Here is a 27,982-nt window from a genome sequence, read left to right as displayed (position 1 = left end):
AGTGCAACTAAATATTTTACAATAACGTTAGGATTCACCCGATTGGAATATGAAACCAGAGGAATTATTGAAGCATTACGTTTTTGTTATACAACTATCATATAGATATATATCAGAAAATATATATTATTCATATGTAATGCATACATATTTGAGTCCTTAGTGTATCAAGGACCACATGAAAATTTATTCATACGAACAAAATGATTTTTTATTATTAAAAAGATCGAAATGCGATCAAATAAAAATGAAGCTGCCAAGTTGATTTCGTATTTAAAAAGAAACTGCATTTGAATGTCACTAAAACTAAACTTATCGCAACTTATGGGTAAATAAGGGTGCTTCTTGGTGGGGAAATTGTAGAAAAACAATACTGGAATGAATAATCTTAAAAATGCAAACTGTATTCTTAAAAACGTATACATGCTGAACGCCTATTTCCGTTTTCTGCACTTGTTGCGTCCCTTTCGCCTTCTGCCCGGCGTTTTGCTTGGTGATTTGCCATTCTTAGCGGCCGCAGCCTGCTGTTGCTGAGTCTTGGGCGTGGATGCAGTGGCTCCTGTGGTGCTTCCGCCCGCACTCGCGGTGGTGCTCTGCTTGCTGATCCGATTGGCTGCGCCCTGGCCACTGACCTTCTTCGAGGGAAGTAGATGCTGGCTAACCAGCTCGCCCAGGACTCCCTGGTGCGCCAGCATAGAGAGGAACGTGCAGATGAACTTATCGTAGTTATGGGTGCGTCGACTGGCATCCACCTTAAACATATGCCTCCGATCGTTTTCGTCGGCCAGGTGCTGTTCATTGATGGCTATTTCTGTGTCCAGGTTCTTGAGAAGCGATTGTAGATCCCGTGCGGTGAAAGCGCTCGGCTCTAATAACGTGGTGGGTGTATCCGGACGTTGTGAATCTCCGTTCCCCGATTCGCCCTGTTCGTCGGCCTTTAGAAGTTTTTGCAGTGTTCCGGACACAATTGCCTGGTTTGTGCGCAGCATCTTAAGTTTATGTGTTATGGCAATCCGCCTGTCCGGCACTACGGCCATGAGGTTAAAGCGTATGTCCTGTTCGCCAGTAGCTATTCCCAGTCGCTCCGCCATCACGCGTCGGAATTTGTCTGTCCAATCCTCGCTATCCTCCCAACCGCCGTGATTCATGGGATACGGCTTCAAACCATCCAGCTCAAACAGTTGTCCATTGATAGGCACAAAGCTAACGAAGTGAAACGCCTCGCCGGTGAAGCGGCAGCTGGAGACACCAGCTCCAGTCCGTTCTAGCCGTCGCCGGGCCTGCGGCATTGCGTGCGAGTTGTGGGCACAAGCCAGCTCTGGAGTGTTGCCAATAGCCAACCCCTTGTTCTCCGGACTCATGCCTTTGGTGTGGGCTTTCAGTCGACTGAGGGTGTCGCCCAGCTGCAGATTGTTCTCGTTGCAGTTCAAGAGCACCGAGAGCAAGGCGTGTGTGGCACAGCTGTTGGGCACTACCTGCTGTGCGAAGAATATGCTGGAAATGGCCTCCTCGTCCTTGACGAATATCTCAGCAGTGGTCTCCACAATTTTGCGTCTGGCACGCCGCTCTTCGATCCAGCGAAAGAGAAATATGAAACCATAGGGACTCTCGATGGGTTTCTGTAGGTCGTACACCTCCTCCACCTGTACATCGTGACCTAAGGATGGTAGGCATTTTAATAGGATGTGTGGAACAAGACATATTTTAATAAATTACAGCCAAAATCCTTAAGCAACAGTGTGAAGAGGCCTGGGTCGGACTCCAGCTCCAACCAACCGTCTGCCAGCTGTGCCATAGGCATAGTGGTGGCTCCTGATGCCGTGGATAGCAGCGCATTGTGGCTGAGACTGCTGTTGACTCCCGCCGCTCCGGCCGCCTGGGAGCCACTACCTCCTCCAGCAGCGTTCATATTGTAATGGCTTGTACTTTTGATGCAAAAGTATCCCAGATCCTATTTTTAATTCGTTTTTGGCGCACAGCGGAGAGGCCTACACTGTGAAATCTATTTAAAGAATGTTAACGCATAAGTTTGTCTGGCAAAATAATAAGCAAATGATATAGTTACCGGTTCAACTTATAAAAATGACTTCAATTGTTTGTTTTCGTAAGCGGCAGTTGTCATTATTGTTGTATAGCCGAGAAGGAAGATGGATATCTAGTTTTACAATAAACCTTGACAATCCACATAGCGAAGATATCCGTTTGGAAGTTAGGCGCGTTGGCAGCTGGCTATCTTTTGTCCATAATTCAATTTAAATATAACAATATTGCCGATTTGGACGAAAATAGTTTTTTGCGCTTCCTCTTATCTGTTTTTGCCATTCACAGTACCCCGCCTACATTTCAATAACGATAGTCAGCCGTTGCACGGCGAATGGCATACAATTTCAACGATGTGGCAGCCCGTGTAAGAGTTTATAGTCAGCTGTTATTCACGTAACTTTTACTCTTTCCTTCGATTTTGGTTGAAATCTAATTGCTGTTGAGATGGTTCGACCAACACTAGTGGCGCTGGCCAAGCGGGTACCGCTTATACACTTCCGCAAGGGTGGAGCGGGAGTGCCTGGCGCCCAGACAGCAAACCAGCAGGCAAGTTCCCAGCCAGCAGGAGGCAAAAAGGTTAACCCAGCCCATTTCATTTCTACACAATACCACGGCTTCTTCTGGGCATCATAACTAATTTTGTGCTCGTCTCTTCTGTATATAGTTGGCTGGTGGACCGGCAATCGAGGACTACGAGCTGCCGGCACGGTTTGCCCGCAAGCCAATCGATCCCGTAGAGGCGGCGTACATCAACAACGGGGGTATTCCAAACTGAAGGGTCCCCAAAGACTGCTGCTCATAAAATGTAACACAAGTTAATGTCACAGCTGTTTTAGACGTTTCGGATTATCCCACATGTTTAGCGTAAATTATTCAAGTTCGAATTAAATTGATTCAAATGAATTAATTGCGGCGCCAGAGTGCCGTTATTGTGTTTTGTTTTTTTTTTTACTGACCGACCATATGTACAGCGGAGCTTTTGGCGTTCGCTGCGAATGGCACTCGGGGGGCCATCGAGAAAGAACAAGAGCAGCGAGCACCACTACTCATCTACAACGAAAGCCAATCGGTCGTGATATTTCCACACGCGCAGCTGCTTTTCGAGCCGATCGTCTCTGTGTTCGTTTGTTTGTGCTATAACTGCTACCCCCGCCCACTGCGATCATCCGCCTTACCCCCGCCCCGTTCCCCTCGAGTAACCGACCGCCGCGAACAAAGAGTGGAAAATTTCCGTGCCAGCTGAAAAGGAAAACCTTTAGCCATCTTTCTTGGGCCCCGTAACGCTGCGGCCCCCTGTAAACACCGGATCCGTTGTATCCCCCATCTGGATGGGTGTGAGGCGTAGTATGCCAGTGAACTGTGCCAACAAGGACTGCCTGGGTCTCCGTAAGCGTGTCTGTGGTCTGCATCAAACCTGGAAGTGGCTGCATCAGACGCCCGCCCTGCACGAATATCTCATCTCCGCCAGCTCCGTGGCTGCAAACACATCCCGAGGCACCAAGAGCGCCACAGTCTAAAGTCCAGAGCGACCAAAGCCATTTAAAGACCAAAACGAATACATAGCGTAGATAGTAGACCATACATAACCTAAAGAAGAGCGCACACAGACCCCACAAGAACCAGGCAGAGAACCGCAAAAAACCAACCAACAAACCAAACCAACGAACCAACCCGTCAAGAGCTTTTTTCGACACCATTGACCTTGTTTCGCTTGCAAGTGCACTGTGTCTCATATCACCTGGCAACAGAAATCACACGCCCGTACGCCCCACTTCCTTGTGTAAGCCATGATGAGTGCACTTTTGCAACGCAATTTCAGCCAGCTGCGGCTGCTGCTCTGTTCCGCCGGTCAGGTTACGCGCCTGGCATCCAGCGGAGTGCAGCCACCGCCGGCTGGTCAGCAGGAGCAGGAGACCAGGAAGCAGAAGCGCCAGCCGCCGCCCGTAGTGCCCGATTCGGAGATCAAGAAGTCCGTGTTCATCTCGCAGTCTAGCGATGTGTTCACCAATCTCGCTCTGGAGGATTGGCTGTACAAGAACTTTGACTTCAGCCGCCATCATGTGCTGCTGCTGTGGGCCAACGATCCGTGCGTGGTAATTGGACGCCACCAGAATCCCTTCACCGAGGCCAATGTTTCGCGACTGGTGGAGCGCGGCATCACACTTGCCCGCCGCAATAGTGGCGGTGGAGCAGTGTACCATGATCTTGGGAACCTGAACTGCACGTTTTTCTCGCCCCGCGAGCGTTACGATCGCAAGTACAACCTGAACATCGTGACCAGGGCCTTGTTCCGCGAGTGGGCCATCAAGGCGGAGATAAATGAGCGCGACGACATTGTAGTGATGAATAAAAAGGTGAGGAGGAGCGGTGGCTCTTATCAACGAATGATGCGACCTCAGCTGATCCCGCACATTAGCGTCAGCCCACTTAACCAACAGCTGGGGTTGTGCATCTGGTCATTATTTACCCACTCAACGAGTATGCCCTTGTTCAATTACAGATTTCCGGTACTGCGGCCAAGCTGGGACACCCGAACTCGTACCATCACTGCACCATTCTGGCCAGCGCCAACAAACTGCACTTGGGCGAATCTCTGGTGCGGGAGCCGGCCAATTACATAAGCAAGGCCACGGCTTCGGTGCCGTCGGCCATCCGTAACCTGGTTGATGTCAATCGCACGGTCAACGTTGCTCAGCTGCGCTCCGCCGTGGGGTACGAGTATTTGAGGACGGCTGCAACCACGCTTGAGGACGGCGGCAGCACGCAGACGATGCAGCAGCGCGGCTTCCAGCTGGTCAATCCCACGGAGAAATGGTTCCCCGGCATTGAGGAACTGCGCTCCAACTACAGCTCCTGGGACTGGGTCATCGGCAAGACACCCAAGTTCACCGTGCAAAAGGATCTGGAGGTGAAGGGCGACGAGCAGGACATGAAGCTGAAATTAAGCGTGGAAGTGGAGGCGGTAAGATAGTCCCTTTGTTATTTTTTTAAAAGAATTTTGACTCATCATTTATTTGACTTTAGGGATTAATGAAAGAGATCGGCATCCAGCTGCCGCAGAGCGATCAGCTCGTCCCGGTGGTCACTCCGCTCCAGGGCAAACCCTACAACGAGGAGAGCCTGAACGGCATACTTGGCGCCCTTAAGCTCGTGAGCGCATCGAATGTGAAGCAGGCAATAAACGGAACAGCTTGATTTCTGTTGTGTTAGCTCGAAAAAAATAACAACAAAAATATATAATCCTTTTTAGAGCACTAACCACGTTATCGTAGATATAATCTTTCCAAGAAACCATATTACTAACATAGTATTTAAGCGTTTTACAAACAAACTATTTACTTTTGTTACCACGTTTTATATAAAAGAACTGCATTAAATGTTTAAACATTGAATATCAAATCAAACCGGTGTGTTATTTAAAACCCAAACCAAGAAGCGCAGTGTGTATAAAAATAGTTTTTATTTTGTATAACCAGTGAAACAAAATGGATTTGTAAAAATGAATACAAAGTTTATATGATAAATCTTTTAAGGCACTTGTTCGCTTCGTTTGACACAAATTGGTTGTACATCTGAATAAAAAATATATTACAAGCTATAAACATGAATACTAGGATACGGGTCAACAATCGTGATCTGTGAGTCCCAGCTCGTTAATACGTTAAAAACGGAATAGAAGGCATTACAAAAGATAGCTAAAGAAAATTGCACTCAGAACACTCAGAAGAAAATGGAAACTGGCCTAAATGTGAACCGTTTGCACCAACTCCGGCAGGTTTTGGTAATCAGGATCGCGGGCGAAAAATTCCGTGAGATAGACGAAGGTCGGCCGATCTTTGGGTCGCTCCTTCCAGCAGCTCTGCATCACGGCATAGATATACGCTGGACAGAGATTGGGCTGCGGCAAACGTTCTCCACTGTCCACGAACTTGATGGCATCGACATTAGATATTTCACCGTACGGGGGTGCGCCCAGGGAGAACATCTCCCAGATGGTCACGCCAAAAGACCACACATCACTGGCGTGCGAGAAGATGCCCAAGTTGAAGCTTTCCGGCGCATACCAGCGAATGGGCCAACGGCCGCCCTGGGTGAATTGGTATTCCGTGCTTCCGGGCCTCAAGGATCGCGACATGCCAAAGTCACTGATCTTCGCCTGGTGGCGTGCGGTCAGTAAAATGTTTCTGGCGGCCAGATCGCGGTGCACAAAATGCTGAGATTCCAGATAATGCATGCCTGGCACAAACATTGAAAAATTAATTGAATTCAAGAAATTGGCTGCAGTTTGACTTACCACACGCAATCTGTGAGGCCCAAACTTTTAGCTCCGAATTGGCCGAGATCTCATGGCCGTGATCCAGAATATACTGCAGCATGGAGCCCAGCGGAGCCAGCTCCTGAACCATCATCAGCATGTCACCCTTTGAGATGCCAATCAATCGCACAATGCACTTGTGCTCCAGCCGCATCATAACTGAAGCTTCGCGCAGGAACTCCTGCTTGTTGCTGTGTTCGTCGCTAAGCATCTTAATAGCCACCTCCAAACGGGATTCCTCGCCAGCACCACTCTTCTTAAGCAACCATCCACTGTGCACCGAACCGAATTCCCCGTGTCCGATCTCCCGATCCAGCACTAGATTTTCTGGCTCAATAAAGAACCTTAGCTTGGCGGCCTCCACCTCAGTGGCGCTTGGCGTGCTCGGAGTTCCGCTGCACTTGCGATGCAGATAGCTGGCCATCTCAGTTTCCGTTGAAGCGGTCGGACCAATCGAGTTTAGACGCGCCACGGCGGGCGCCTTGATCTGCTGATCCAACAGACAGAGCACATCCACTGTGGGCTGGTAGCCGTTGGCGATCCACTGCCCAGCTCGCTCGCGCTCTATGGCCACATCACTCTTCGTGAAATACTCAACTTCGGCTTCAGTCTTTTGGGCAATAGGTGGCAGGTCAATCTCGATGGGCGTGTTGTTCCTGGGCACGTTGTACACTTCGCCACCTGCAGCGGCCTGAGCTCCGCCATCTGCGTTGAACGTTGGCAGCTCCGTCGAGAACGACAGGCTCTTCAGCATGGGCGCCGCTGCCTTCAGCTCCTGCTCCGTTCTGGCCAGAGAACTAATCACACTGCTCTCGGACTCACTGCGTTTGCCCTTGGACTTGCTCTTGCGCAGGCTATTCATGTCGAACAGCGTCTTCTTCGGACTCGTCAGTCGCAGAGTGTTGAACATGGAGCTACTGTTCTCCTTCTGTTTTTTCTTCGTTATGGTCAGGGCGGGAACGTGTGGGTGTTGATGCAGCGAATGTGGCGACACTGGAGTGGGCGGGCTTGCTGGCGAGGCTGCCTTTGGCTTCACCGATGATCGAGGTATTGTGGAGAATGAGGGCACCTCTGGCTTGGGTTGTGGCGGAACCGGAAACTTGAGGCTCACTGGCAAGCCGTACGAGAAACGCATGAAGTGGGCGATTAGATGTTCCACGCTTGGCCAGTAGGGACCGTCATCGATGTACAGAAACTTTGACTGCAAGCAGACTTTTCTTTAGAAGGAACATTAAAAGTAGGGTGATAACTTAACACCTACCCCGCCAGACTGCACCTTAACACCATTCTGGTAGAGATCGGCTTGCGAAATGCGGAAATTCTTCACCACCTGATCACTGAGCAATGTTAAAACCAATCCCGAGGCCGCCGGCGACTCGGAGTAGCGAACCAGAAAGCAGCCGGAGGTGTCAACGTCCGGTTGTTTGGCTAATAACTTCTTGGCATGCTTTTGTAGTATGGCCACGGCTTCGTCTCTGGTTAGAGTGCCATGGTACCACTGCTCTCTTGTGGTATTTGCCGGTGGGAGTTTGTAGTTGAGCAGGAATTCTTCCACTGCCGTTTGGCCCGCTTCCTTGGCCAGATCAAATGGAAATTCACCCGAACTTGTTCTGGGCAACGGTGGCGCCTCAGCCAGGAGCAGCTCCTGCACAGCCTCCAGGTTACCATGCTTGGCAGCCTCATGCAGCGGCACATAGCCGTTATCAATGTTCCTGCCCTGGACATTGGCCTGCGCCGAGATGAGTGTGCGTATGAAACTGGCCGGCTTGGAGCGAGCGGCGTACTGCGGAAGCAAGTAGTTGATATTAAATGTTCATAAGGAGCATTATGCATTGATGTGCGGAGGTAAACCTACGTGCAGCGGCTGGCAACCAAAGGAGTCGGAGCTATTGACCTGGACCTTTGCATTCAACAGGTGCTTGAGTATATCCTCGTCCGAGTAAAGCGCCGCCAGATGCAGGGCCGTTTGTCCATCCTGGTTCTTGGCATCGAAGTTCCGGTAGCCGCACTTGAGCAGCTCGAAGACCACCTTACTCTCGTTTTTGCTGGTGGCGCGATGCAGCAGATTGGTCACTCCGTGGCTGCGTGTGTTGTGCGGTGGCAGATCCCGGATTAAGGGCACCGTCAGCTTGGTGGGCAGACCATTGGCCGCCTGCTGGTAGTAGTCCACGAGCGTGTCCAGGCCGTGCAGGATCTTCGTCTGCACCTTGTCGTCGATGGAAAAGAAGGCGTCCTCCCCGCCATGTCGCCGCACCTGGTAGTGGCACACCTCACCCTGGCAGAGCAGGCTCAGCACAAAGTCCCCGGCCGCTGTGCTGCTCTCGCGCACCAGAAATGTCCCGTCCTCGTAACCTGTTGATTGCGACAATATTACCCATCATCATTATGCTCCACCACGCCCACATCCCAGCGATCGACACTGCTGCCAGGCTAATTGGGGCCTCAGGCCAGCACTTACCTTGCTTTAGCAGATCGTCGGCTGCCTCGCGGGACAGGCTGCCGTGGTACCACTTCATGGGATCAGAATCGCGACTCATTTTTTGGCCATTTGCTCCGATCCTACTGCCTTTTGTTAATAATTTTGGTGAAGTGTGATCGTTGCTGGATCGTTCAAAAATACCACAAGATCAGTGTTGACAATTCAGCTTTTCCCTGTTGATTCTTGATATTTATCTCTGAAATTCCAGCAAATCTTCGAATAGTTTCCCGTTAAAAAATAGTTGGAAGCACTGTCAGTGGAATAGGACGAGTGTGACCATAAATTCGCGTTGCCAACCATAACATAGATCAGTTGGCGGAAAAACTGGCAAATTTCAAATTTCTCTTACGATTTTTTGAAAAAAATGTTCCCCACGATATACTAAATGACAAATGAAAATCCAGTCCGATTAAACCTGATTTAACGATCCCAATATTTAATATAAATTTAGAATTATCATTGCTTTACTTACTTCCCTAAAAAAAAAAGATTATATCGATTTTGTTTTAAAAAATGAATTAATAATAAAAGACTTGTTAATTGTTTCGATTCCTTTTTAATATTTCCATTCTCATGTTTTTTTTCTTGTATTTTCATTATGAAGGTTTTACTAAACAAAGTATTAAATTATTGGCGATTATGTTACGATTTATTTTCTTTTCGCTCTGCAGGTTATGTGAGAATAGTCTTAAGCATTTAAAAAACGACTATACGTAGCATACAGCATCGAAATTAATAGAGAAGTTTACATAGGTTATGAAATATTTATAAACATTAAATGTCATCGTTTAGAATATTCAAATCCCTTACAATTTACAGAAAAATTAACGCAAAGCCTATTTTAATTTCGCTTGTTGCTTAGGTTGAATTTTTCAGTTTTCGATTTCCTAGTAAGTATTGTGGCAACTTAAGTGACTAACGATACATACACGAAAAATACATAATTAACCCCCCAAAGATATACACCCAAACACACTCGCTCCAAACATCTTTTAAAGTCTGGCCCTAGAACTTATTGGCTAAATTGCTTAAGCGCGCTTTGCATTTTCAATATGGGTTTCAATTGATTCTGGTGCCGATGGTGCTGGCTTTATTCCACCGGTGCAATTCTGTAGGGCAGCTATGTTCAAAAGTACTCTTAAAAAATACAGTTCGATATTTTGCTATTACGGGGAATTTTGATTTGATTCAATTTAGTGGTCTGTTCCATTGATTTTCATGTGGATATTGCTGCTGCTGATAGTGCTTCTATTGTTGATGGGCTTTTGCTAGGTCCTTCGCCGGCTGTTGATCCATTTATGCTCTGCTGTTCGTTCCATTAAAAGTAACTAAATTGTAGTGTAGAACAAAATGGTTAAACGTATCATATTTCGAAGCATTTACGAATTCCGAGCTCTTCTTGGTTTGTTAATATTCGGCTTTACATTTATGACTTTTTCTTTGTTGATTTCTGTTGATATATTTATATATATGTTTATGTGTGAATTTAATTATTAAGCTATTGAAGAGAGCTTTTGGGACACTCCGTTCACAGTCTTTGATTTAAGGACATCATTTTCATATGAAAAGACAGTTTCCTTGCCGTTTTCGACAACCCTGCAAGTAAAAGCACATCGATATTGTTTGTTTAAGGAACGATTCTATGATGGAAAATAGAGGTCCACATACCGTTTGGTCATCAGTTTTTTGCCATTCACAAACACCGTCGAAGTGGAGGTGCGCTTGACACCGGCACTGGGTCCGCTGGAGATGTGGGTGACACCGCTGCTGCCATTACCGCTTGTCATCGACGAGAACGAGGTGAAACCGCTGGTGGGCATAAAGAAGTCCATCATTGAGTAGTTAAGCATTGGAGCCCCAAACGGACTGGCCAATTTGTGCTGGTGGTGATGATGGTGGCGAGACGCTCCACCGCTACCGCCATGGCGTCGACTGCTACTCGAGCCGCTCGTGCTGCCATTCGAATATCCGTTGGCATCTGAAAAACGATAGCCATTAAAGTTAGCACTCCGCAGATGTTTTCCCCATTTAATAACTCACCTCGGAATAAGTCGGCGAAGGGCGAGTGCATGCCGAAGAACTCACGGAACACCTCCTCCGGCGGGCGGAATACAAACGGAAAGCCGCCCATAATATCGAAGTCATCGAAATCGTGTGTGCTATAATGGTGGCGGGTATGCGAGCGACTCTGGCCACGATCACCCAGTCCATCTTTGCCATACTCATCGTATATGCGGCGCTTTTTCTCTGTGGAAAGAAAAGAGTACAGGGTAAGTGGAGGCGATAACAGGAAGATGGATTAAATTAGTATTAAACGCTCGAGATGCGAGGATTAGCTTAAACCTAGCATGGAAACAGTGGTGGGAAAAGTACTATTTATGAATGCTCCCCATCACTGTGCAAATACAGCGTTTAGTTGCAGATAGAATGGAACAAAAAAACAGAACAACGTGCGCCAGGTTGTCAGTCAGCAAAACCAAATTAACGAAACGATTGCAACACTTCTGCCTCTCGGCTTTACCGAACAGCTTGTGGAACGGAGTGCCCTCGAAAATGTTGCGGAAGGTGAAGGCCTGGTAGCGGTTGCCAGACCGTCGCCCGGCACCCGAACCATAACCCGAGCCCGGATAGTAGTCGTAGTCGTAGTCCCGTCCATAGGACGCCGATCCTCCTCCGCTGCCAGCAGTGCGGTAGCGGGAATAGGAGCTGCTGTTGCTGCTGCTTCCGCTGGTCGAGGATTTGTGCAGCGTGGCCCGTGCATCGTAGATCCTGCGCTTACGTGCTAAATACACAATAAAGACTTAGCATTGATACCGCCAGGAATCCTGGATCGCCCATAGTTTTACCCCCTTTTCACATTGCTTTTAGGGGCTTGAATAAATCTGTTTGGTGGCAGGAACTTACCATCGGAAAGAACTTCGTAGGCTTCGGACAGCTCGCGGAAGCGCTTGTTGGCCTCCTCCAGGTTGTCGGGATTCTTGTCTGGGTGCCATTTAAGCGCCAGTTTTCGATATCTGCAAGTGGAAAATGTCAGTTAACTTATATATAGCTGCTTCCATATAAAATTGTTGATATCCCATCTACCGGGGATGGGTTAAGCCGTAGCTAATTAGTTTACTTACGCCTTTTTCACTTCACTGTCGGTAGCTGATCGCGCCACGTCCAAAACTTTATAGTAGTCCACCATGTTGGAGGTGTGTATTCGACTTCTTGGTGGTCCCCTCTTTCGCTGTAAATCGCTTCAGCACGAATTGCAATCCAATGCGTTTACTTTTCGGTCGAATCCTGCGGCTCTGGCTTCTGCAAAACGTGAACGGAAACGGATCGGTTAGTTAAGGGATAAGAAGCCACAAAAAATCGGGGAATATTTGAGAAACGGACTTCATGTCTACCTTTTGGAATTCGATTTTGACAGAACTAAATTTTGAGCTTGTTTCTGATATTGTTGCTGAAAAAGCAAAGGCGAAATAGAAAACATAAACAAATAGAGGAACACACACACACGAGATTTCGAGTAAAGCAAAGTCAAAGACAGCTTGGTTCGCATGGGCCGCCGACACTTTTCAATTTTTTCGAGTTCAATGTCGTTCGAAAACCCCATTATGCCATCGCCCACACACGCAAACCGTGAACAAGATAAACCGAAAAAGTACACGGCGATAAAAAGGCTACGAAAAGTAATTCGAAAATCATAGATACCCAATATCATTAAAATGTATCTCTATGCAGAATATGGCAATTACTTCGATTTATTAGGTGGGAAAGTTATGTCAGCATACAGAGAAACGTGTAACATTTTTAGTGCGAATTTCTTTCCGTGTAGAGAGGGAAAGAGAGGAGCATATCGAATACATGGCTCATGTGCAGGGCGCTCAGTTAGCCGTCCATCAACTTTTGGGGCAAAGTTGCTCAAGCGTTTTGCGCCCCTCTTGGATCTCCGATCTCGGATCTCGAAGCCCATATCTTCCATCGCTCCCCTCATTTCCGTGCAAAATAGTCGCTAATTTTATTTAATTTGTATTGTTGTTGCCGCCCGTTGTCATGCAGCCCCCTTGACACAATTTGGCTTGATTTCATGCGCGAGTGTTTATTATCAAGCACATTACAGCGGCCAATTGTCTGTATTTTACTATTTTTTTGTTAGTTTTTTTTTTTCTGTTGGCTGTTGCAAGTTAAAAAGTGCTTGGGATAAATTAGCCCTGCGGCCAAGTGACATGACAATTTGCATTTACACACTTGTCGGCAATCTCAAACTGAACTGAACTGAGCTCAACTGAACTTCAAAACTTGTTGTTCGACTGACCAACATCGATGGGCTGTGTTTATGTTGCTCTCGATGTGGGTTGAAAATATCGAGAGTTGGTTCTTATGGGCGGTTCACCCAAGTTGAACGTGTTTTTAGATTTTTCTCACATTTTTCTGTGATCTGTGATCTAATTTATGCTTTTCGATGGCTTGCGTGTGCGTGGCGTCACATAAATTTGTCTATTAACACAAATACAAGTGTGGGAGCAAAATGGATTAAAGATACATATATACTTTACATATTTAAATACAAGTATATACAAGTGGAAACTAATTTAAAAAAGCAGTGGCCGCACAGATCCAATGCATCTGAAAACTATAACTTAACATTTCAGTCTTTAAATTGGTACTAATAGTAGCAATTAAAAACATTTGTCTGTGACACTTTAAGTGCAATAAGGCTTTCAATAAATTACAAAGGCTTTTATTTATTCCTGTGCACTTTTAACTATCAAAAGAGCTGTCAAAACAACTAATTATTTATTAATTTGATGGGCGTGTCTAATAACAGAGTTTAAAGTTCGAAAACTGAAGAAAATACCAAGGATAAGTTATGTGTTGGGCATCCTTTGTTGACCGGCGATAAAATAAGGACCCCAGGAGGTCAAGGCTCAGGTTCCACCGAGATTTGAACTCGGATCGCTGGATTCAGAGTCCAGAGTGCTAACCATTACACCATGGAACCACCGTATTGGTCCTGGGCCATTTTCCTTTTTCTGCTCGGGAAATTCGCACTGCGCATGCTGCAAGCTGGTGAGAAAGGGATGGCAGGCTGTAAGGACTTTCTGTTTACCGTTACACAGACCCTTGAACTTCCGGACCGCGCGATTTCCCATTCAAGTTCGAATCGCCACATTAGACACTCACACTTTCCGTTTCACTTGCTGCATTTCCTATTCTACAAACATACGTTAAAATACGTTCAGATACGTATGAAGATATATCTAATGATTCTTTGGGATTAGTCTGCTTACATGTGGCAATAGGTTTGAGAACACCCCCGATTATAAATACGAATCGAAATCGAATTTTGCGGGAAAAGAACAAAATAGTATAAATACATTTGAATGAATTCCCCATTCCCCCTTCAGTTATACAAGTATGTACGAACATAGAGCTATCTATATAGCGTATATAGGGAAATAGAGATATTGCCGGCTTGTCTGTGCGTGTGTGTGTGTGTGTGCGCGTAGTTTGTTCGCTTTACGGCTGGCTATTGAGTATATACCTGTTGACATATTCGGCAAATTCTAGGTCGTAGGTGTAGGAACTCGTAGCATTGTCTAAAAGCAGCCGCTGACGTTTCTGATGGCTGGTTGGCTGACTGGCTGACTCTCTGGCTGGCCAGCCATCCGCATGACACATACACGTCAGAGGAGAAACTGGATGAGGAGCCCGGTCACCAGATGAGCAGGATGGTTGGGATGCCAAGGGGCGAGTAATGGGTAATGAGGCAGCTGAAGACCGGCTCACTCTGGCTTGGATTTCACTGGCTCACGTCGAATGGCATCGCTTGGAATAGAAGCAGTGGATATCTGCGCCAGCACATCTCGTGGCAGTCAGTCAGAAATCAGAGATCAGCACTCAACACTCAGCACCTTGCCATCGGTTTGTGGGCGTCGGCGGCATTTAAGGCATTTGGCTGTTCTTTCAGCTAGCTAGAGATCCACAGATAGCTTTGCTTAAGCAGACAAATGCCCTCGCTGAAGCAGATGGTTATATAGAGTTTACTCTCCGATTTTTACAGCCCCATAAAGACTAAAAGAAGCATCTTAAAAAAAAGGGTTCAAATCAGATTGCACGACAAAGCAATTGCTTACTTTTATTGGTCTGCTTTACGACTTCATTAACCCGAAAATCGAGTAGGATTCTGAGACGATTTGATATATTATTTGAAAATTCCCATTGAATAAATTACGATTTACATACAAGAAGAGATGTAACGTTTTAAGAGGCTCTCAAACACAAATGAGGAAATTAACGCAGCACATACGAATACGTTAATCGTAACTGGTTTTTAAATATCAAACCCATTTCATCGAGTGAATGATTCACAGTCTGAGACATTCCGTCTCAGATTGTTCTTTACAGAACGAAGTCATAAGTGCAAGGTCACGCCACTGATAAATACGAAAATCACTGCTTAAATATTGCTCAATAAAAAGTCCGTTCATAGAAATTTATAAGGCTGATTCACTTTATTTTTTTGCGTTTAAAATAAAATTGCAAATTGCAAATATTGGTTTTAGCTAGCCCTGAGCTCCTTTTATTTAGAATGTAATTTCCGTGACGAGGAAGACGAAAGATAAGAGCTTTTAGTGACGAACACACCAGCTACTTTTTAAGCACATATGGTTTCAATTACAATAATATAACTCTTACTCATTTAAGATGTCAATTAAAAATGTTTAAGAGCGCTTGGTGCAGATTTGTGCGTAATAAGTGAATATTTTCGGTGTATCTGTAGCCCGCATTATTTACCTCCCTTTGTTTATTCACTTATTTAGCCGTATCGCATTCAAGCAGCTTTAATCACAAACTCGAGGGACTCCACATTCAACAAGTGTGTTTGCCAGAGACAGCAAAAACAACAACAATAACAACACACACACATGGAGCTGCTGCCTACATGGCGCAGCTTTAAACCTGAAGTGACGCCAAAAATTATGTATGCGTTTAGTCTGCGGTCTGCAGTCTGCAGAAAGCCGAATGTTTGTTGTTTTCGCAGCTTGGTTATTGTTGTTTATGCAAATTACATCACCATCGCATCGATTGGCGGCAACAGTGCAGCCAAGATTTTCCTTACACTTTTCGATTTGTTGTCGCTGCGATTAAACTTGAATTGTGTCACGCCGCATCGATGATAAGCAAACAACAAGGCGGGGAAATAGCGATAAAGTTGGATAAAGGTGGGGAGAAGTAGTAGAAGGAGCAAGAGGAAGCATCAACAGTTGGTTGCGTGTTGTCTGCCTCGCTCTTCCTATTTTCTTTTCTATTTTTATGTGTTAAATGGTAAATGGTTTCGGTGCTAATTTTGCCATAACCTACATACACATTTGTACTTCTGCTGCAATCGCACACATACACACACGCACACTCACACACACTGCCACAATCAAGCGTGCGATAAGAAAACGCTGCGCATTTATATTTTTGTTGAGCTCGATGGAAAGTCACGCAATGAGCGATGCACTCGCACTTTTTAAATATTTATGTATGTGTATATTTACATCGGTCGCTGATGTTGCTGCTGTTGTTGTTAACCAGCAAAGGTCAATCTCGTTTTTAACTTAATGCTACGTTTGTTCGCGGAGTCGAAGCTGCACATTATAAAACAAAAACACGGAAAACGCAGCGAGCTAAGAAATGTTAAAATTAACGAAAAAAAACGTTTGCAGCCGTACGCGGCAATGAATCGTTGAGAATTGAATGCAAAGCACAAGAAACAACTCGGTGATCAAAAGAGAGAGCGAAAAACCAGCTGACGGCATTGCCATGCTTCACTTTCTGTGCTGTTGTGGGGGAGCAGCAACAGCCAGAGAGAGAAGAGAGAGAGAGTGTGGGGGAGAGATTCTCAGTTTTTGCAACTAATCAACTAACTGATTGTTATTGTTGTGCCTCACCGGAAGTTGTTACGCTGTTTCTTGAAGCGCTATCTCTTCGCTATCATTTATCTTTCGGGTACTTTCGTTATCAGAGAGTGCCGTATATTAGAGGCCGATCAGTTGGTTTATTATTCCACCGGTTAAGTCCCCTATTTTTTTTCCAACGTGATTCATCTTCCAGTTTCCGCCGAAATCGTTTCTCCTTCACCTAGACTCATTCCCGCATTGATTCCAAGTCTGAATAGCGACCCATGTTAATTTGAATAAAGATGAGTTTTATGGCCAAAGTTTATAACGCTCAAGACGACAGAGCGAAGCCAAAAATGTAACGACAAATTTAAATATTTAATTTTAGAACTCTCACCACGAGTCGTTTAGGCCGTTCAACAGTGGTCGAAATCGATATTTCCAAGATAACGGAATATATTTACCAATACAGTATAAACTTTTGATTTATTTAAATGAGTGACTTGGATTGGGAAAATCGAGTAACTGGAAGACCTAAGACTCATTTTCCAGAGGCACAATTTCCACAATTTTAGCCCACTGTGCGGACACAACAGCAGGTGGTGGATGAGAACCGAGAACAGAGGGAGGTGCTCGTATTGATTTGCGAAAATTTTTGAAAAGTTTATAAATTGCAACTTTTATATAGCACCACACAAAACACAACACATTTTCGATGTGTGGGAATTTATTTTTAGTTGGGTGGAAAGAGCGAATTGGTCATAAGTATTGCGGAAGAAAAATATTAATGCAGAGCAGCGAATAGGCCAAAACATTGACGTGTTTCAGCGGGCGAGGAAAGAAATCGCCAGCAAACTGGGCGAAATTGGAACAGCAAATAAACGGTCAGTAATTATTAGGGGAAAATAACAGAAATTAGGCAGGCAGGGTAGCAAAATGGAAAGCATGGGGAAACAAGCCAAACAAAAGGGAAGCCAAGGTGGAAACTCGCCAAATTGCACAATTCAAGGAAAAAGAGCGAAAACATCGGCGCAGCCACAATGCAATGCCATGTGAAGCAATCGACAAAAGACCTGAGAAAAGCCACAATCACACACAAGACCTAGAAATAGACACGTGGGCGTGGGAATCCATCTATATATAGATAGATAGATAGGTTCCATGCCCGCAGCTTTTCCCCCACCATACAACATGAAAATGTGTTGTAAGTGTTACAAGCAAAGCAACAACCATTCGAAAAGCTAATGCTGATTCATCTGCAGCTGGCGGTTCCCCGCTGGCCAAATGATTTTTAATAGACTTGGAACTGTTGTAATATCATCCAATCTATTGGATCCACAGCCAAAGGGGGGCTTGCCCTCCAGTTTGTTTTGTTTCTTTCAGCAGTCAGGGGGCGGGGATCAGTGCACCATATCTAATCAAAAGCCCTTCTCACTCTTCGTTTGAATGTTCGCCGCATAAATAAAAAATCATTCCAATGTAAATTTCGAAATGATCTGTGTAATTTTTGTGGCCGTTGTTAGATTGTTGCGGTTCCAAACTGAAAGATATGTTCTTTTGGGCGGGTTCTGTGGTCATGTTTGGTTTATGTGGCTTTTCAAGTCTATAAAGCACAGTTAGTTGGCCCTTGGGGCTCACCCATTTGGGAAGAGCACTTGTGACGCGCCCTGGCTAAAAAGGGGATAAACATTAAATGTACAACGAACCCATTAGTAACTACTACTGTTTTACATGTTCTAACCCGTTTTGATGGAGCACATAAGATACTTGGTTTAGCACACTCGTTCCAAAAAGATACTCGGAAGAATATGTAAATATTTGGCAGACAAGCATCCACTTGTTTATACTTGCTCAGATAAATATATGCCGGCAATCAAGAAGTTGAGGCGCACTGTGATCTAATATAATAAAGCCTTATGTGCAAACTCAACTCACCGCGCTTGTGCGGGTGTAACAAACGGTCGTGTCCGAGTCATGCAGTCATAAAACACCAAAAACTCAATAAGGCAAGTCGAGTTTAATACGAAAACCGCCCCCCCTGATGCTCGGTCACATAAAAACTACCCACCATCGATCTACAAATAAACCTGTAGTCCGATCCATAGCGATCCAACAGACAGACAGCTGGCGGTGATGATCTCAATGCCCGACGTCTGATTTGTGGAATCATCGCAGCAACTAAGATGATCTTAAACGCCCGACTTCTCTCTCCACGGGTTCAATGCTTCCTTAGGCGGTATGTATGTGCATATACATAAATCTAAGCCACAATTGATAGCCATCTCCTTCGGCCATCCAGAGCTACTGTGCAGCGAGTGCACCGTAAGAAATTGGACTAGATTTCAGCATTATCTTATCAATTATGGTTCACAACTTAATGATTTAACAAAACCAAAATACCTACTATGTTAGAACCACTATATTATGTATATATTAGAACTACTATATTTGGATCTACAATAAGTTCATGTGCTTTTCCTTCTGTGTACTGGACACTGCACATGATGCATCTAGATCAAATCCGGTGGACAATGGCCTTCCACTGGATGGCACAACGAGAAGTCAAGCCTGGCTGGCTGCTTTTGTGTTTTTTGTCGAGTGTGCAACTTGGAGCGCATGTATGTTGCATTGACAATGAAGTTATTAAAGCGCAAAACCGCAGCCAACCACCTGAGGCTATTTTTCTTTTTCAGCAACGGAAACATGTGATTAGCTTGCACTAGGCACTAAGAGAAATAAAAAACCTACTCCGCTTGCCATAGACATAAACGTCTTACCAATCCACTCCATAACTCCACCTGATACTAAGCCAAGTTTTTATTAGCGAAAGTGGAAATTCACTTGGAATCCCCATCAACACAATTCAGCTCCGAAATTAAAGGGCAGCATGATTGATGGCCTTAATTGGCTAGTTGTTTCGACTTCAGTTGCCCAATTTGTAGCAAGTAGCTCTATAGAGTTAGTTAACGTGCAGATTGCCAACATTTCCCAATTAGATAAACCTCAAAGTCAGACAAAAAATTGGCGAGAACACTTTTGGGCCCATGAAGATGGGTTTTCGTGCCAGCAACACTTGTGTGTGTTTAGCCACCAATATGTGTGTGTTTAGCCACAGGTGTTCAATGTTCTACTGGCATAAGAGCCGCCAGTCACGTAAAGAAATTTCAGCGTCTGGAGTTCGCCGGATGACATTACTTATAGGAGTTAATTGCCAATTCTGGTTTAAAATCAACTTTGAACAATTTGTTAGCTAAATAAAGTCTTTGATTTAAGCACTTTAAATGCTATATTTCGTTTGGGTACTTTAACTGGAATACTTTTTATCTAAAGAAGCTCTGAGATATAAACACATGCATCAACACTATTATTTCACGGCTTCAACATTATTAAATACTAACTCGATAATTAATTTTTGTAAAATACCCCATAACTACAAAGTTAATTTGTTTCTTATGATGACGACTTTAACAAACAATTTCAAAGTTATCCATTAGCGCTTCACCAACTTCTAAAGTTACCATATAAACAGTTTCCTCTTTTCTTTATTACTTCATCTAAACTTTGGAAGCACTTCTGGCACCCATTTCACCCATTTGAATTTTAAATTTCCAAGCACTCAGGGTACAACAAACTTTAAGGTCAACTGGCTGTGGCGATGACTCTGTAAAATGCTTGCTCAGCTGAAATGAAAAATTTCAGGCAGACGCCGCGTCGTCGTAGGCAGTTTTTTATCTGAGGTTTATGGTCTTCACAGACTTGGTCAGTTGGAAATGGGCCTCTGCGGCCCAGTTTGAGACCCTGCCCCAATGATCTCTGACGCTCACGCTGAACAAAGTTTTTTTTATAGTTACGGCTGCGTTTTGTGTGGGTTTATTTGCTTTAGTAATTATTATAAATAGTTGGGAATTAAAGCCATCCAGCAAAATGAAAGCTGAGAGATGGCGCCCGCAGTGAAACGACTGGCAAGTGGCCAAACGAGACCAATTTCCAAAGCAATTTAGTTTAATTGAATGCAATAATCATAAAAAGTAAGGAGAGCGCCAAGCCAAGATAGTAAATTTGTAATTGAGAAGTAATTGCTTGTCGCACAGAAAGGTAATTTTATTTAATCCACAATGTTGATAGGCGTCCATACTGCCACTTTAAGTGGAAGCTGCAACGTTAAGTGATGGTGCAAAATGCTTTTTAGCCACTTTTGGTTTTTTTTTTTCTTTCTTTTGGTTTAGTGCTGGGCCATTTGCAATGAAGAAGCACGGCTAACACCGCGACATTGAACGTGACTCAGGGGTAAAAAGCATCTCAGAAATGACACGCAAATCGGAGCGAAAAAAGTTGAGTTGGCAAATTAAATAAACAATGCGAAATGCGAAGAAGCGGCCAACAGAACAATGCGAAATCATATAAATTATTATAATATCTCTTGCCAGTTGCTTATTGCCTCCAAGCTCGTTTCAGACAAAAGATACCCGACTGACGCATCATCGCTTGCCTCTAATTAATGGAAATAGATACAGCTAAAGATAGAGCTACAGATGTAGATACATTGAGCAATGGCAACTCTCAGTCTTGGTCAAATTGCCGCGCCTCATTGGAAACCTTCGCTCTTCGTCTTGGCTTCACTAGGAAATTGAATCGAAACGAATCGAATCCAATTCATGTATCAGTGTACACATACCCATTTGATGCGTAACACGCGCCAGCATTCAACTCACTATAATACGAAGTACAGCGATATCGTGCTAAGGTTAAATTTAGTGGATAGCTGCAAATGAATTCGATCGGAAAGCATGCCAGAGCAAGGCTGCTAATGAGCCAAGTCCACTGGAAATACGATTGCCGTAATCATCAGGTTGCAATGCCAGATTCTTTAGAGTTTCAAGGGAAGAATCGAGCTCTATACACAGATGAGCGGAGCTTTATAAGAGCTACATAAGCCAAAAGTCTTTTAATGACATCATTTTCAGTTGTTAAGCAGTGGGTACCCAAAACTAGAAGCTGCTTGTTGCGAATCTCCAGGAACCTAAGCCAATATTATTGTTAACTATTTAACGTGTTTAGCTATTGGCTTGAGATACTTGAAACTACATTCTGATTGCAGAGCTTCACTTCTTAAACTTGATAAAATTCTCTAATGATGTTGTTTTCGCTGTTGAGGGATCTTACACATTCCCTACACATTTTCTGACCTTTTAATTCGATTTATCTAGTTCCTTACTCCAGCTGCCTAACATGCTCTGCCGCCATAGGGTCTTAACCAGTTAATAAATTACATTTTGTGCGTTCCGAGACACGTGTGAGCGATAAAGCTCATCATTCGATAGGCCCTAGGCTTTCCCACAAAATCCCCGTAGAGAAAGCATTACCTCGGTAACATGAAGATGGACACGGGATATGATTATGGTGATGGCTGTATCTGCCTGCGAGTCCATGTCTGCGGCTTAGTGGATGCAATCTCTCCAAAAACTCTTGAGCGGACAACAAGTGCCGCTCATTAGGCGGACCGCAAACAAGGCGAACCGGTTAATTTAAATAGCCGGAGACGAAGACGAGGCTGAAACTGAAGCTAAGCAGACGCAATGATTGATTTACCAGGCACAGTTAGTAAGCTATACGAACTGAAGTTTACAAGATGCGATTTCCACTGACAAACCCGGTGGATAGGTGGATCTAAACCACAGTTTCAATGACGCTGACAGGCAACAATTTTTATGTGCGCTTCAAGTGCATCCGGACATTCATTCATTTATCTTTATGGGCTCGATGAAAAGAAGCCACAACGACTTGAAAAGAAAAACAAAATCGCCTCAATGGCCAAATACCCGTTTTGGTAATTAATGAAAACTCATCAGCCGCAAAATGCGCAGCCAAGTAAATGGAGCGGCTTGAATTGCTGTTGGATTAGCTAAAAGCTAAAAATAATCGACGGCCCCACATCAAATTAAGCCCAATAAGGTAATGCATTATTTGCGATATCGTGGATTCGACTTGTATGCTTGCTTTTCACTTAAGAAAAGCCTACGCTTTATTCGAGTTTTAAAGAGGCTGGAAATTTATCATTGTTTAAAATTCATTTCCTTTCTGGCTTATTGTTTTATTTTATTTCTAGTCGATCGTATTTAAGTATAACAATTGCTTAAGGTGTGTGCTTTGTGACCTCGCTAGATCTGAAGAAAGCGGCTTGTTAACCAACTTGAAGTCCCTTGTTAACTAATTGAAACAAATTTTACTGTGCTTAATTGTTAAGACTAGATCTTAATAAAAAATCGACTCCATTATTTCATCCGTTCCATTTTCACTGCTCCACTCAATTTCATGAGCCATGGGCGCAGTTTGTTTAATTAACTAGCCAATTTTCACAATACCTTGTGGCGCTTTTCATTCCGTCAGTTTGCGTTGTTGCTGCTGTCGAGTGTGACTTTTCAAGCGTGTGACCGGAGGTGAAATTTTTATTTCTGATTTTTGGCATTAGACCCGCGAAACATTGACGCAAAATGCTTAAAAAGTGCCGGCCAGACTGGCTGACTCTTTTGCTGGCCAGCCTGCGATGGCGATAAATGTGCGCAGATACGTTACAGACCGCGTCGCGTCGTCTGGCCGCTTTAAATGGACAACTGGGAGTGGGTCACAGCTGCAGCTGTGGATCCGTAGTGGAGCCTGCGGCCCGCCGAGGCAAACGAAGCGATTATAGGGATCCAGACTTGGGACTAAGCCTTCCCCGAAACCAGTTCCTCTTCCCAGACAGACTTCGCTGCGATTCTTTCTTTCGAAGCGTAAAAATTTCAATTTATTTATTGGTCATGCGTCTGTATCATCGTATCGTTTTTCGAACACTTTCTTTATATTCGTTACCCGAACTTCTGGAAGATATAGCTACATGTGTCGTGTTGCGACCAGAAACCCCCAGTATGTTGGCCTCGCTCTTGGACTTGGACTCACCAGCACGCAAAGCCGTGCCAAAATGTGTGTCAATGGCCTTTGGGGGCCCTTCTTTTCATTTTTATTTGGGGCGGAGATACGAAGTCTGGGGCGTGTCCCAAGCGAATTTTCACTAAAATGAAAATTAAGAGTGAAAACGGTTTGAGTTACTGTACTTCTCCCCCAACCCTCCGTTTTTATTTTTACTTTTTTGCAGCAAACAAAGCAAAAGAGGTGTGGACGACGATTTCAACTGCAGGCCATGCATGACCCCGCGTATTAGTGTCCCATCCCCTGGCCGTCTGATTGTCATGCTAAATGGGTGAAGTGAAACTACGACTGCGATTTCGGACTGTCGAGAGCATTGGCCAGCTCCCCAAAAGAGCATTGCCTGTTTTCAGCTTTTTCTTCTCCTACTGTCAACTGTCAAACGAAATTTACACGTTTTTCTTTCCAGCTGCACCTCACGAAATAGTCGAGACTTGAACAAAGAAATGGGGAGTGCGTGAGCCTCTTTTAGCTGATTGATTGTTTGGCAAAGTTTGCATGTTAATTGCCTTTATGGTGGCGATAGACGACAAAGCACACTTAAAAGTCTAAAACCCCATAACTGAGTTCATTGGAATTTTATTTTTTTATCAGTCGAGTCGGCTGCTCATTTTCTACAAACTGACATTACTTGCTTTTGACTCTCACCCTGGCAAAGTCAATGGAACTAAAGCAAATATATCAAGGATTTAAAACAAAGTGGTGGATAAGATAATAATACAATGTTGACTGTAAATTTGAACTACTTTCCTTAGGTCACACATAGCCATTAAAAATTATTTTTCAGATTGTTAAGCAATCAAATCCTCTGGAAGCGGAACGGAAATGGTCGAGGCTGCCCCAACAATTCAATTAAGCTGGCTCCTCCTGCACATTTGAACGATCGAACCCCAGTGGAGTCGACTCGGTTCCTACCTGCTAGTCTGGCTGATGCGGATTGAAAACAAAACAAACAGAGCTTAGACAACTCACAACAATGCGGTCGTTGGACGCGCAGGCGCGCAGCGGGGGCGCTTAATATGCAGCCAGCGTAGCTGGCAAGTCGGAGATGTATACCCATACCATATAGCCAGCAGCAGCTGGCGTCTTTCGTTCTTGCTGTCGCTCAACTGATCAACTGGTTTAACAATAAAAACAAAAGCTCAGGCGGCGTTGGCGTTGCTTTAGCGTTCAACAGAAACGAAAAAGTTACCGTCTTTTTTTGTTGCTTCTCTCATATGCTGCCATCGATTGTCGGGGCTTGGCTTTCTTTGAGGAAAAAAATACAAACTCACTTAGAAACTATAAAAAATGGTAATTTGTACGCTTTGCCTTTTTCTTCGCTTCTTGCTCAATCGTATGTCTCACACGCGCTTCTAATGTCTGGATACGATACACAAGCTCGTTCAAGATGATGGCATATAAAAAGCTACACGAGTTTTTCAATTGACTTGGAAAGTGGCAAGCGACTGCCAGCATGCATCAAACGGGGCGAGCCCCAGCAAAAAAGTGGGCGTGATAGGCAACAACAATGGCTCACTGTTTTTGGCTTTCGGCTTTGCCACACTTTTGATGAATTAGCCGTTTTTTCCATCGAGTGTCGGGGTTTTAAAAATTGAGTTGCAGCTGCAGCATTTAATGGAAATGGGTGGCAGAGAGCGGAGGAAGTTCGTTGAGCCGGATCATACCCAGCTGAGACTCATTAAAACACCACTTGAACCCCGCTTCGTGTTATACCGCCTCTAAGTACAGGTCAATAAGTGGAGTTGTTGTCTGATTTTCGAGTCCAAACCAATTGATGCCTGCTATGCAATTGGTGGGAAGAGGAAGAAAGAGTTTGATTGATGAAAACTATCAGCTAGGGTAATGGATTTAATTATAAAAAAAAGTACTTCCCATACCGGGAATCGAACCCGGGCCTTCTGGGTGAAAGCCAGATATCCTAGCCACTAGACCATATGGGATATGTTCTACTTTCTTCCAACTGATATAATGGTGTTGGTCTTTCTCTTTGTTAAATAATGGTGCACATACTTATAAGGAATTTTATTTCCTGTGAAATTTGAATTTAATAAAAGAATCTTTGCGTTCGTAACTGTTTAACGTATCCTAAGAGGTAGACTAACTACACACTTTTGCCGCTGTTCACACAAGTCCCATATTGTCTAGTGGTTAGGATATCCGGCTCTCACCCGGAAGGCCCGGGTTCGATTCCCGGTATGGGAAACTTTTTTGGTTAATTTTGTTTTGTTTTATTTAACACGAGAGGGTTGTTAAAGGGGTTGGTATAATTATTAGTTTTCTGACTATTAAATAAAATGTTTCATTTTATTTTTCTATTTTGTTTAATTTTATTATATTGTTACTAGTTTGTTATGCGCCGAGCGAAAAAATCGCACAAAATACAAGCAAAGCAAGCACTCAATTCATACAAAACGAGTCTTAGCTACGTTGCAGTCAGCCTCCCATATGGTCTAGTGGCTAGGATATCTGGCTTTCACCCAGAAGGCCCGGGTTCGATTCCCGGTATGGGAAGTAAATTTTTTTTAAATAATTTTTATTTATTTTATTCAACCGAAATATTCTTGAAAATAAGTGGAAATTGGTTATCCACATATTACCCAAATCTAAAAATCTTATTGCTATCGGTAATGACTGTATTTATGTTTGCTTTTGCTTTCCTTCTGTGCTTTATTTCTTCTTTGCAATTTCCTAGCGCCACCAATTGATGCCAATCGGACACGCTACGAAATAATTCGAGACTTTTTTATTGCCGTTGCTTTTTTTTTTGCCCCAAGTTGTCAATTGTTGATGTTTGTGCTTATGTAGAGAGAAAAAAAAAATGAAAAAGGGGAAGAAAAACGGTTTTGTTAACGACGGGCAAAAGCTCAAAGAGCTAGAGTACTTAACTTTTGTTAAACCGAAAATTAGGCATGCCCAGAATTGCAACATGTACTGGAAGCAACAACAACAACGACAATAGCCTGCCGCAAAACGTGTGGCAAGCGAATAGCAACAACTATAAAACGGGCACAATGCCTTGACTGAGTTTTGAACGTTTTTTCAGTTTCTTTTTTCTTTGTAGTAGATACGGAAAATTGCTTTTTCATTGTTGCAGAAACCGATGTTTGCCTGTTATTGTTGTTATTTACAAGCTGACTTGGCAAACGGAAAATCAATTTTTAATTGCAACAAATTTGAGAGGCTGCGGGACAGGCAAATTGCGAGTTGTCCAAAAAAGGCAAATTAAAGTAAGCGTTAACGAAAAACAATTGGCATTTTGAGTCAGAAACGAGTTTAACGGTATCGCTGAGGCAGCTGCATTATTATCTTTTGAGGAAACACGGCCCAACATGTCAAAGGGGGACAGCAACAATATGTCAAAATCTCGATGAGCAGAGCAATGAACCGTTGTAATTAGCATACGGCCGTGTGCGTGCGTGCAACAGAGAGCACAATAGAGGCACTTTCGATTATTGAACTTGTTAAATTCCGCATTTCTCTGTTTGTGTACTGTGCTTAGTTTGTTTATTATTTGGTATTGTGCTTACCCTTTTGCGATGCTTTTAGCTGGAAATGATCTCCTTCCTTTGGTGCCAAACCGAAAAACAAGCGAACAATTAATTTCATTAGAAGTATCTAACAAATGCGAATCCAATACGAGATATAGTAAAACAAGAAATAGGCGTGAGTAAATAAGATAAGCAACACCGCGTGGGGGAAAGAGAGGGGCTGTTGGTGAGAGCGAGAGCGACGCGAGTTGTTGACGGAAACTCCTGTCGCAGTAGCAGCAACAACAACTACATATGTATAGCACGGCGAAAATTACGGCGCTTTATTGATTTTTTACAAAACAACTATTCGGACACGAAGCGTGCCGTTTGCATTTGAAACTTGAGTTCCAGCTTATTTTGTGATTATTTAATGCACAACAAAACGGAGCACAAAAGAATTTCGCACACCAGCACAAGTTAATACACTCACACACACATGCGATGCCACTTCAATGTCAACTTCACTTTTTTATTTCTATTTTATTTTCATTTATACCTTCAGCTATTTTCTGTTTTATTTAGCAGTATTTAGAATTTGGCATTGAGTATATGACCGCACTCGATTACCCGTCAGTCTGCACAGATCCGCGCGCTTGCAGGTCGAGAAACACAAAATTCACCCGCTACTTCACTTTTGGCCAAGCGCGCTTTTTCCACAGCTGTTTACCCAAAGCGATAAAAAGCAGCGACCACTAGCACTCGCCTGCCTATCGATTTGATTCAGGGAGGTGTGCAACCAGTTGCGCCAATCGAACTGATTCCGAGGTGAACT

At 44.2% G+C, this 27,982-nt stretch overlaps 6 protein-coding genes, 1 long non-coding RNA gene and 4 other non-coding genes across 16 annotated transcripts; 6 read left to right on the top strand and 5 right to left on the bottom strand.

Annotated features, from left to right (window-relative positions):
- Window positions 1-383: 383 nt before the first annotated feature.
- LOC120445767 (ubiquitin carboxyl-terminal hydrolase calypso) lies at window positions 384-2,204 on the bottom strand. The gene is made up of 3 exons (XM_039626362.2): window positions 2,066-2,204; window positions 1,717-2,002; window positions 384-1,657 (listed from the first exon to the last, which is right to left on the bottom strand). The coding sequence occupies exons 2-3, from the start codon at window positions 1,907-1,909 to the stop codon at window positions 435-437; spliced, it is 1,416 nt and encodes a 471-aa protein (XP_039482296.1). The 5' UTR covers window positions 1,910-2,002; window positions 2,066-2,204; the 3' UTR covers window positions 384-434.
- A 138-nt stretch (window positions 2,205-2,342) lies between these two features.
- LOC120445769 lies at window positions 2,343-2,946 on the top strand. Of its 2 annotated transcripts, none has more exons than XM_039626364.2 (2): window positions 2,343-2,619; window positions 2,708-2,946. In XM_039626364.2, exons 1-2 carry the CDS (start codon window positions 2,488-2,490, stop codon window positions 2,816-2,818), a joined length of 243 nt encoding a protein of 80 aa, XP_039482298.1. In that variant the 5' UTR covers window positions 2,343-2,487; the 3' UTR covers window positions 2,819-2,946. The 2 variants fall into 2 exon arrangements, with proteins under 2 accessions (XP_039482298.1, XP_039482301.1); XM_039626367.2 differs by having other exon boundaries at window positions 2,390-2,589.
- A 145-nt stretch (window positions 2,947-3,091) lies between these two features.
- Window positions 3,092-3,560, top strand: LOC120445770. The gene has a single exon (XM_039626368.2). It carries the CDS (start codon window positions 3,372-3,374, stop codon window positions 3,558-3,560), a length of 189 nt encoding a protein of 62 aa, XP_039482302.1. The 5' UTR covers window positions 3,092-3,371.
- A 267-nt stretch (window positions 3,561-3,827) lies between these two features.
- Window positions 3,828-5,442, top strand: LOC120445768 (lipoyltransferase 1, mitochondrial). The gene is made up of 3 exons (XM_039626363.2): window positions 3,828-4,397; window positions 4,544-5,005; window positions 5,068-5,442. Exons 1-3 carry the CDS (start codon window positions 3,831-3,833, stop codon window positions 5,236-5,238), a joined length of 1,200 nt encoding a protein of 399 aa, XP_039482297.1. The 5' UTR covers window positions 3,828-3,830; the 3' UTR covers window positions 5,239-5,442.
- Window positions 5,443-5,488: 46 nt separating this feature from the next.
- LOC120445765 (tyrosine-protein kinase Shark) lies at window positions 5,489-9,004 on the bottom strand. Its single transcript, XM_039626361.2, has 5 exons — window positions 8,817-9,004; window positions 8,214-8,710; window positions 7,620-8,141; window positions 6,338-7,559; window positions 5,489-6,279 (listed from the first exon to the last, which is right to left on the bottom strand). The coding sequence occupies exons 1-5, from the start codon at window positions 8,893-8,895 to the stop codon at window positions 5,786-5,788; spliced, it is 2,814 nt and encodes a 937-aa protein (XP_039482295.1). The 5' UTR covers window positions 8,896-9,004; the 3' UTR covers window positions 5,489-5,785.
- An 896-nt stretch (window positions 9,005-9,900) lies between these two features.
- LOC120445563 (dnaJ homolog subfamily B member 6) lies at window positions 9,901-27,886 on the bottom strand. Of its 5 annotated transcripts, none has more exons than XM_039626043.2 (8): window positions 27,778-27,886; window positions 27,208-27,244; window positions 11,960-12,137; window positions 11,742-11,851; window positions 11,359-11,619; window positions 10,878-11,084; window positions 10,506-10,815; window positions 9,901-10,433 (listed from the first exon to the last, which is right to left on the bottom strand). In XM_039626043.2, the coding sequence occupies exons 3-8, from the start codon at window positions 12,022-12,024 to the stop codon at window positions 10,331-10,333; spliced, it is 1,056 nt and encodes a 351-aa protein (XP_039481977.1). In that variant the 5' UTR covers window positions 12,025-12,137; window positions 27,208-27,244; window positions 27,778-27,886; the 3' UTR covers window positions 9,901-10,330. The 5 variants fall into 5 exon arrangements, with proteins under 5 accessions (XP_039481977.1, XP_039481975.1, XP_039481980.1 ...); XM_039626041.2 differs by having other exon boundaries at window positions 27,707-27,879; XM_039626046.2 differs by lacking the exon at window positions 11,359-11,619 and having other exon boundaries at window positions 27,707-27,870.
- Window positions 13,756-13,827, bottom strand: Trnaq-cug. Its single transcript has one exon. It is a non-coding gene; the product is annotated as a tRNA-Gln (tRNA).
- LOC120445564 lies at window positions 23,018-24,822 on the top strand. The gene is made up of 3 exons (XR_005615760.2): window positions 23,018-23,789; window positions 23,847-24,408; window positions 24,465-24,822. It is a non-coding gene; the product is annotated as an uncharacterized LOC120445564 (long non-coding RNA).
- Trnae-uuc lies at window positions 25,549-25,620 on the bottom strand. The gene has a single exon. It is a non-coding gene; the product is annotated as a tRNA-Glu (tRNA).
- On the top strand, window positions 25,811-25,882 carry Trnae-cuc. Its single transcript has one exon. It is a non-coding gene; the product is annotated as a tRNA-Glu (tRNA).
- Trnae-uuc lies at window positions 26,120-26,191 on the top strand. Its single transcript has one exon. It is a non-coding gene; the product is annotated as a tRNA-Glu (tRNA).
- Window positions 27,887-27,982: the final 96 nt, after the last annotated feature.

Source organism: Drosophila santomea, chromosome 2R (assembly GCF_016746245.2).
Source record: "Drosophila santomea strain STO CAGO 1482 chromosome 2R, Prin_Dsan_1.1, whole genome shotgun sequence".
NCBI lineage: Eukaryota > Metazoa > Arthropoda > Insecta > Diptera > Drosophilidae > Drosophila > Drosophila santomea.
The sequence above is the reverse complement of the archived record's forward strand: the minus strand, read 5'-3'. Positions and strand labels throughout refer to the sequence as shown.

Coding starts and splice junctions, on each gene's coding strand:
- LOC120445767 (XM_039626362.2), bottom strand. CDS start 1,909: ATGAACGCTGCTGGAGGAGGTAGTGGCTCCCAGGCGGCCGGAGCGGCG. Junction 1,658..1,716: donor GTTGCTTAAGGATTTTGGCT/GTAATTTATTAA, acceptor TACCATCCTTAG/GTCACGATGTACAGGTGGAG.
- LOC120445769 (XM_039626364.2), top strand. CDS start 2,488: ATGGTTCGACCAACACTAGTGGCGCTGGCCAAGCGGGTACCGCTTATA. Junction 2,620..2,707: donor AGCCAGCAGGAGGCAAAAAG/GTTAACCCAGCC, acceptor TTCTGTATATAG/TTGGCTGGTGGACCGGCAAT.
- LOC120445770 (XM_039626368.2), top strand. CDS start 3,372: ATGGGTGTGAGGCGTAGTATGCCAGTGAACTGTGCCAACAAGGACTGC.
- LOC120445768 (XM_039626363.2), top strand. CDS start 3,831: ATGATGAGTGCACTTTTGCAACGCAATTTCAGCCAGCTGCGGCTGCTG. Junction 4,398..4,543: donor TTGTAGTGATGAATAAAAAG/GTGAGGAGGAGC, acceptor GTTCAATTACAG/ATTTCCGGTACTGCGGCCAA. Junction 5,006..5,067: donor TAAGCGTGGAAGTGGAGGCG/GTAAGATAGTCC, acceptor ATTTGACTTTAG/GGATTAATGAAAGAGATCGG.
- LOC120445765 (XM_039626361.2), bottom strand. CDS start 8,895: ATGAGTCGCGATTCTGATCCCATGAAGTGGTACCACGGCAGCCTGTCC. Junction 8,711..8,816: donor CGACGATCTGCTAAAGCAAG/GTAAGTGCTGGC, acceptor CGCAATCAACAG/GTTACGAGGACGGGACATTT. Junction 7,560..7,619: donor TTAAGGTGCAGTCTGGCGGG/GTAGGTGTTAAG, acceptor GTCTGCTTGCAG/TCAAAGTTTCTGTACATCGA.
- LOC120445563 (XM_039626043.2), bottom strand. CDS start 12,024: ATGGTGGACTACTATAAAGTTTTGGACGTGGCGCGATCAGCTACCGAC. Junction 11,620..11,741: donor CTACGAAGTTCTTTCCGATG/GTAAGTTCCTGC, acceptor TTGTGTATTTAG/CACGTAAGCGCAGGATCTAC. Junction 10,816..10,877: donor CTTCGCCGACTTATTCCGAG/GTGAGTTATTAA, acceptor ATCGTTTTTCAG/ATGCCAACGGATATTCGAAT.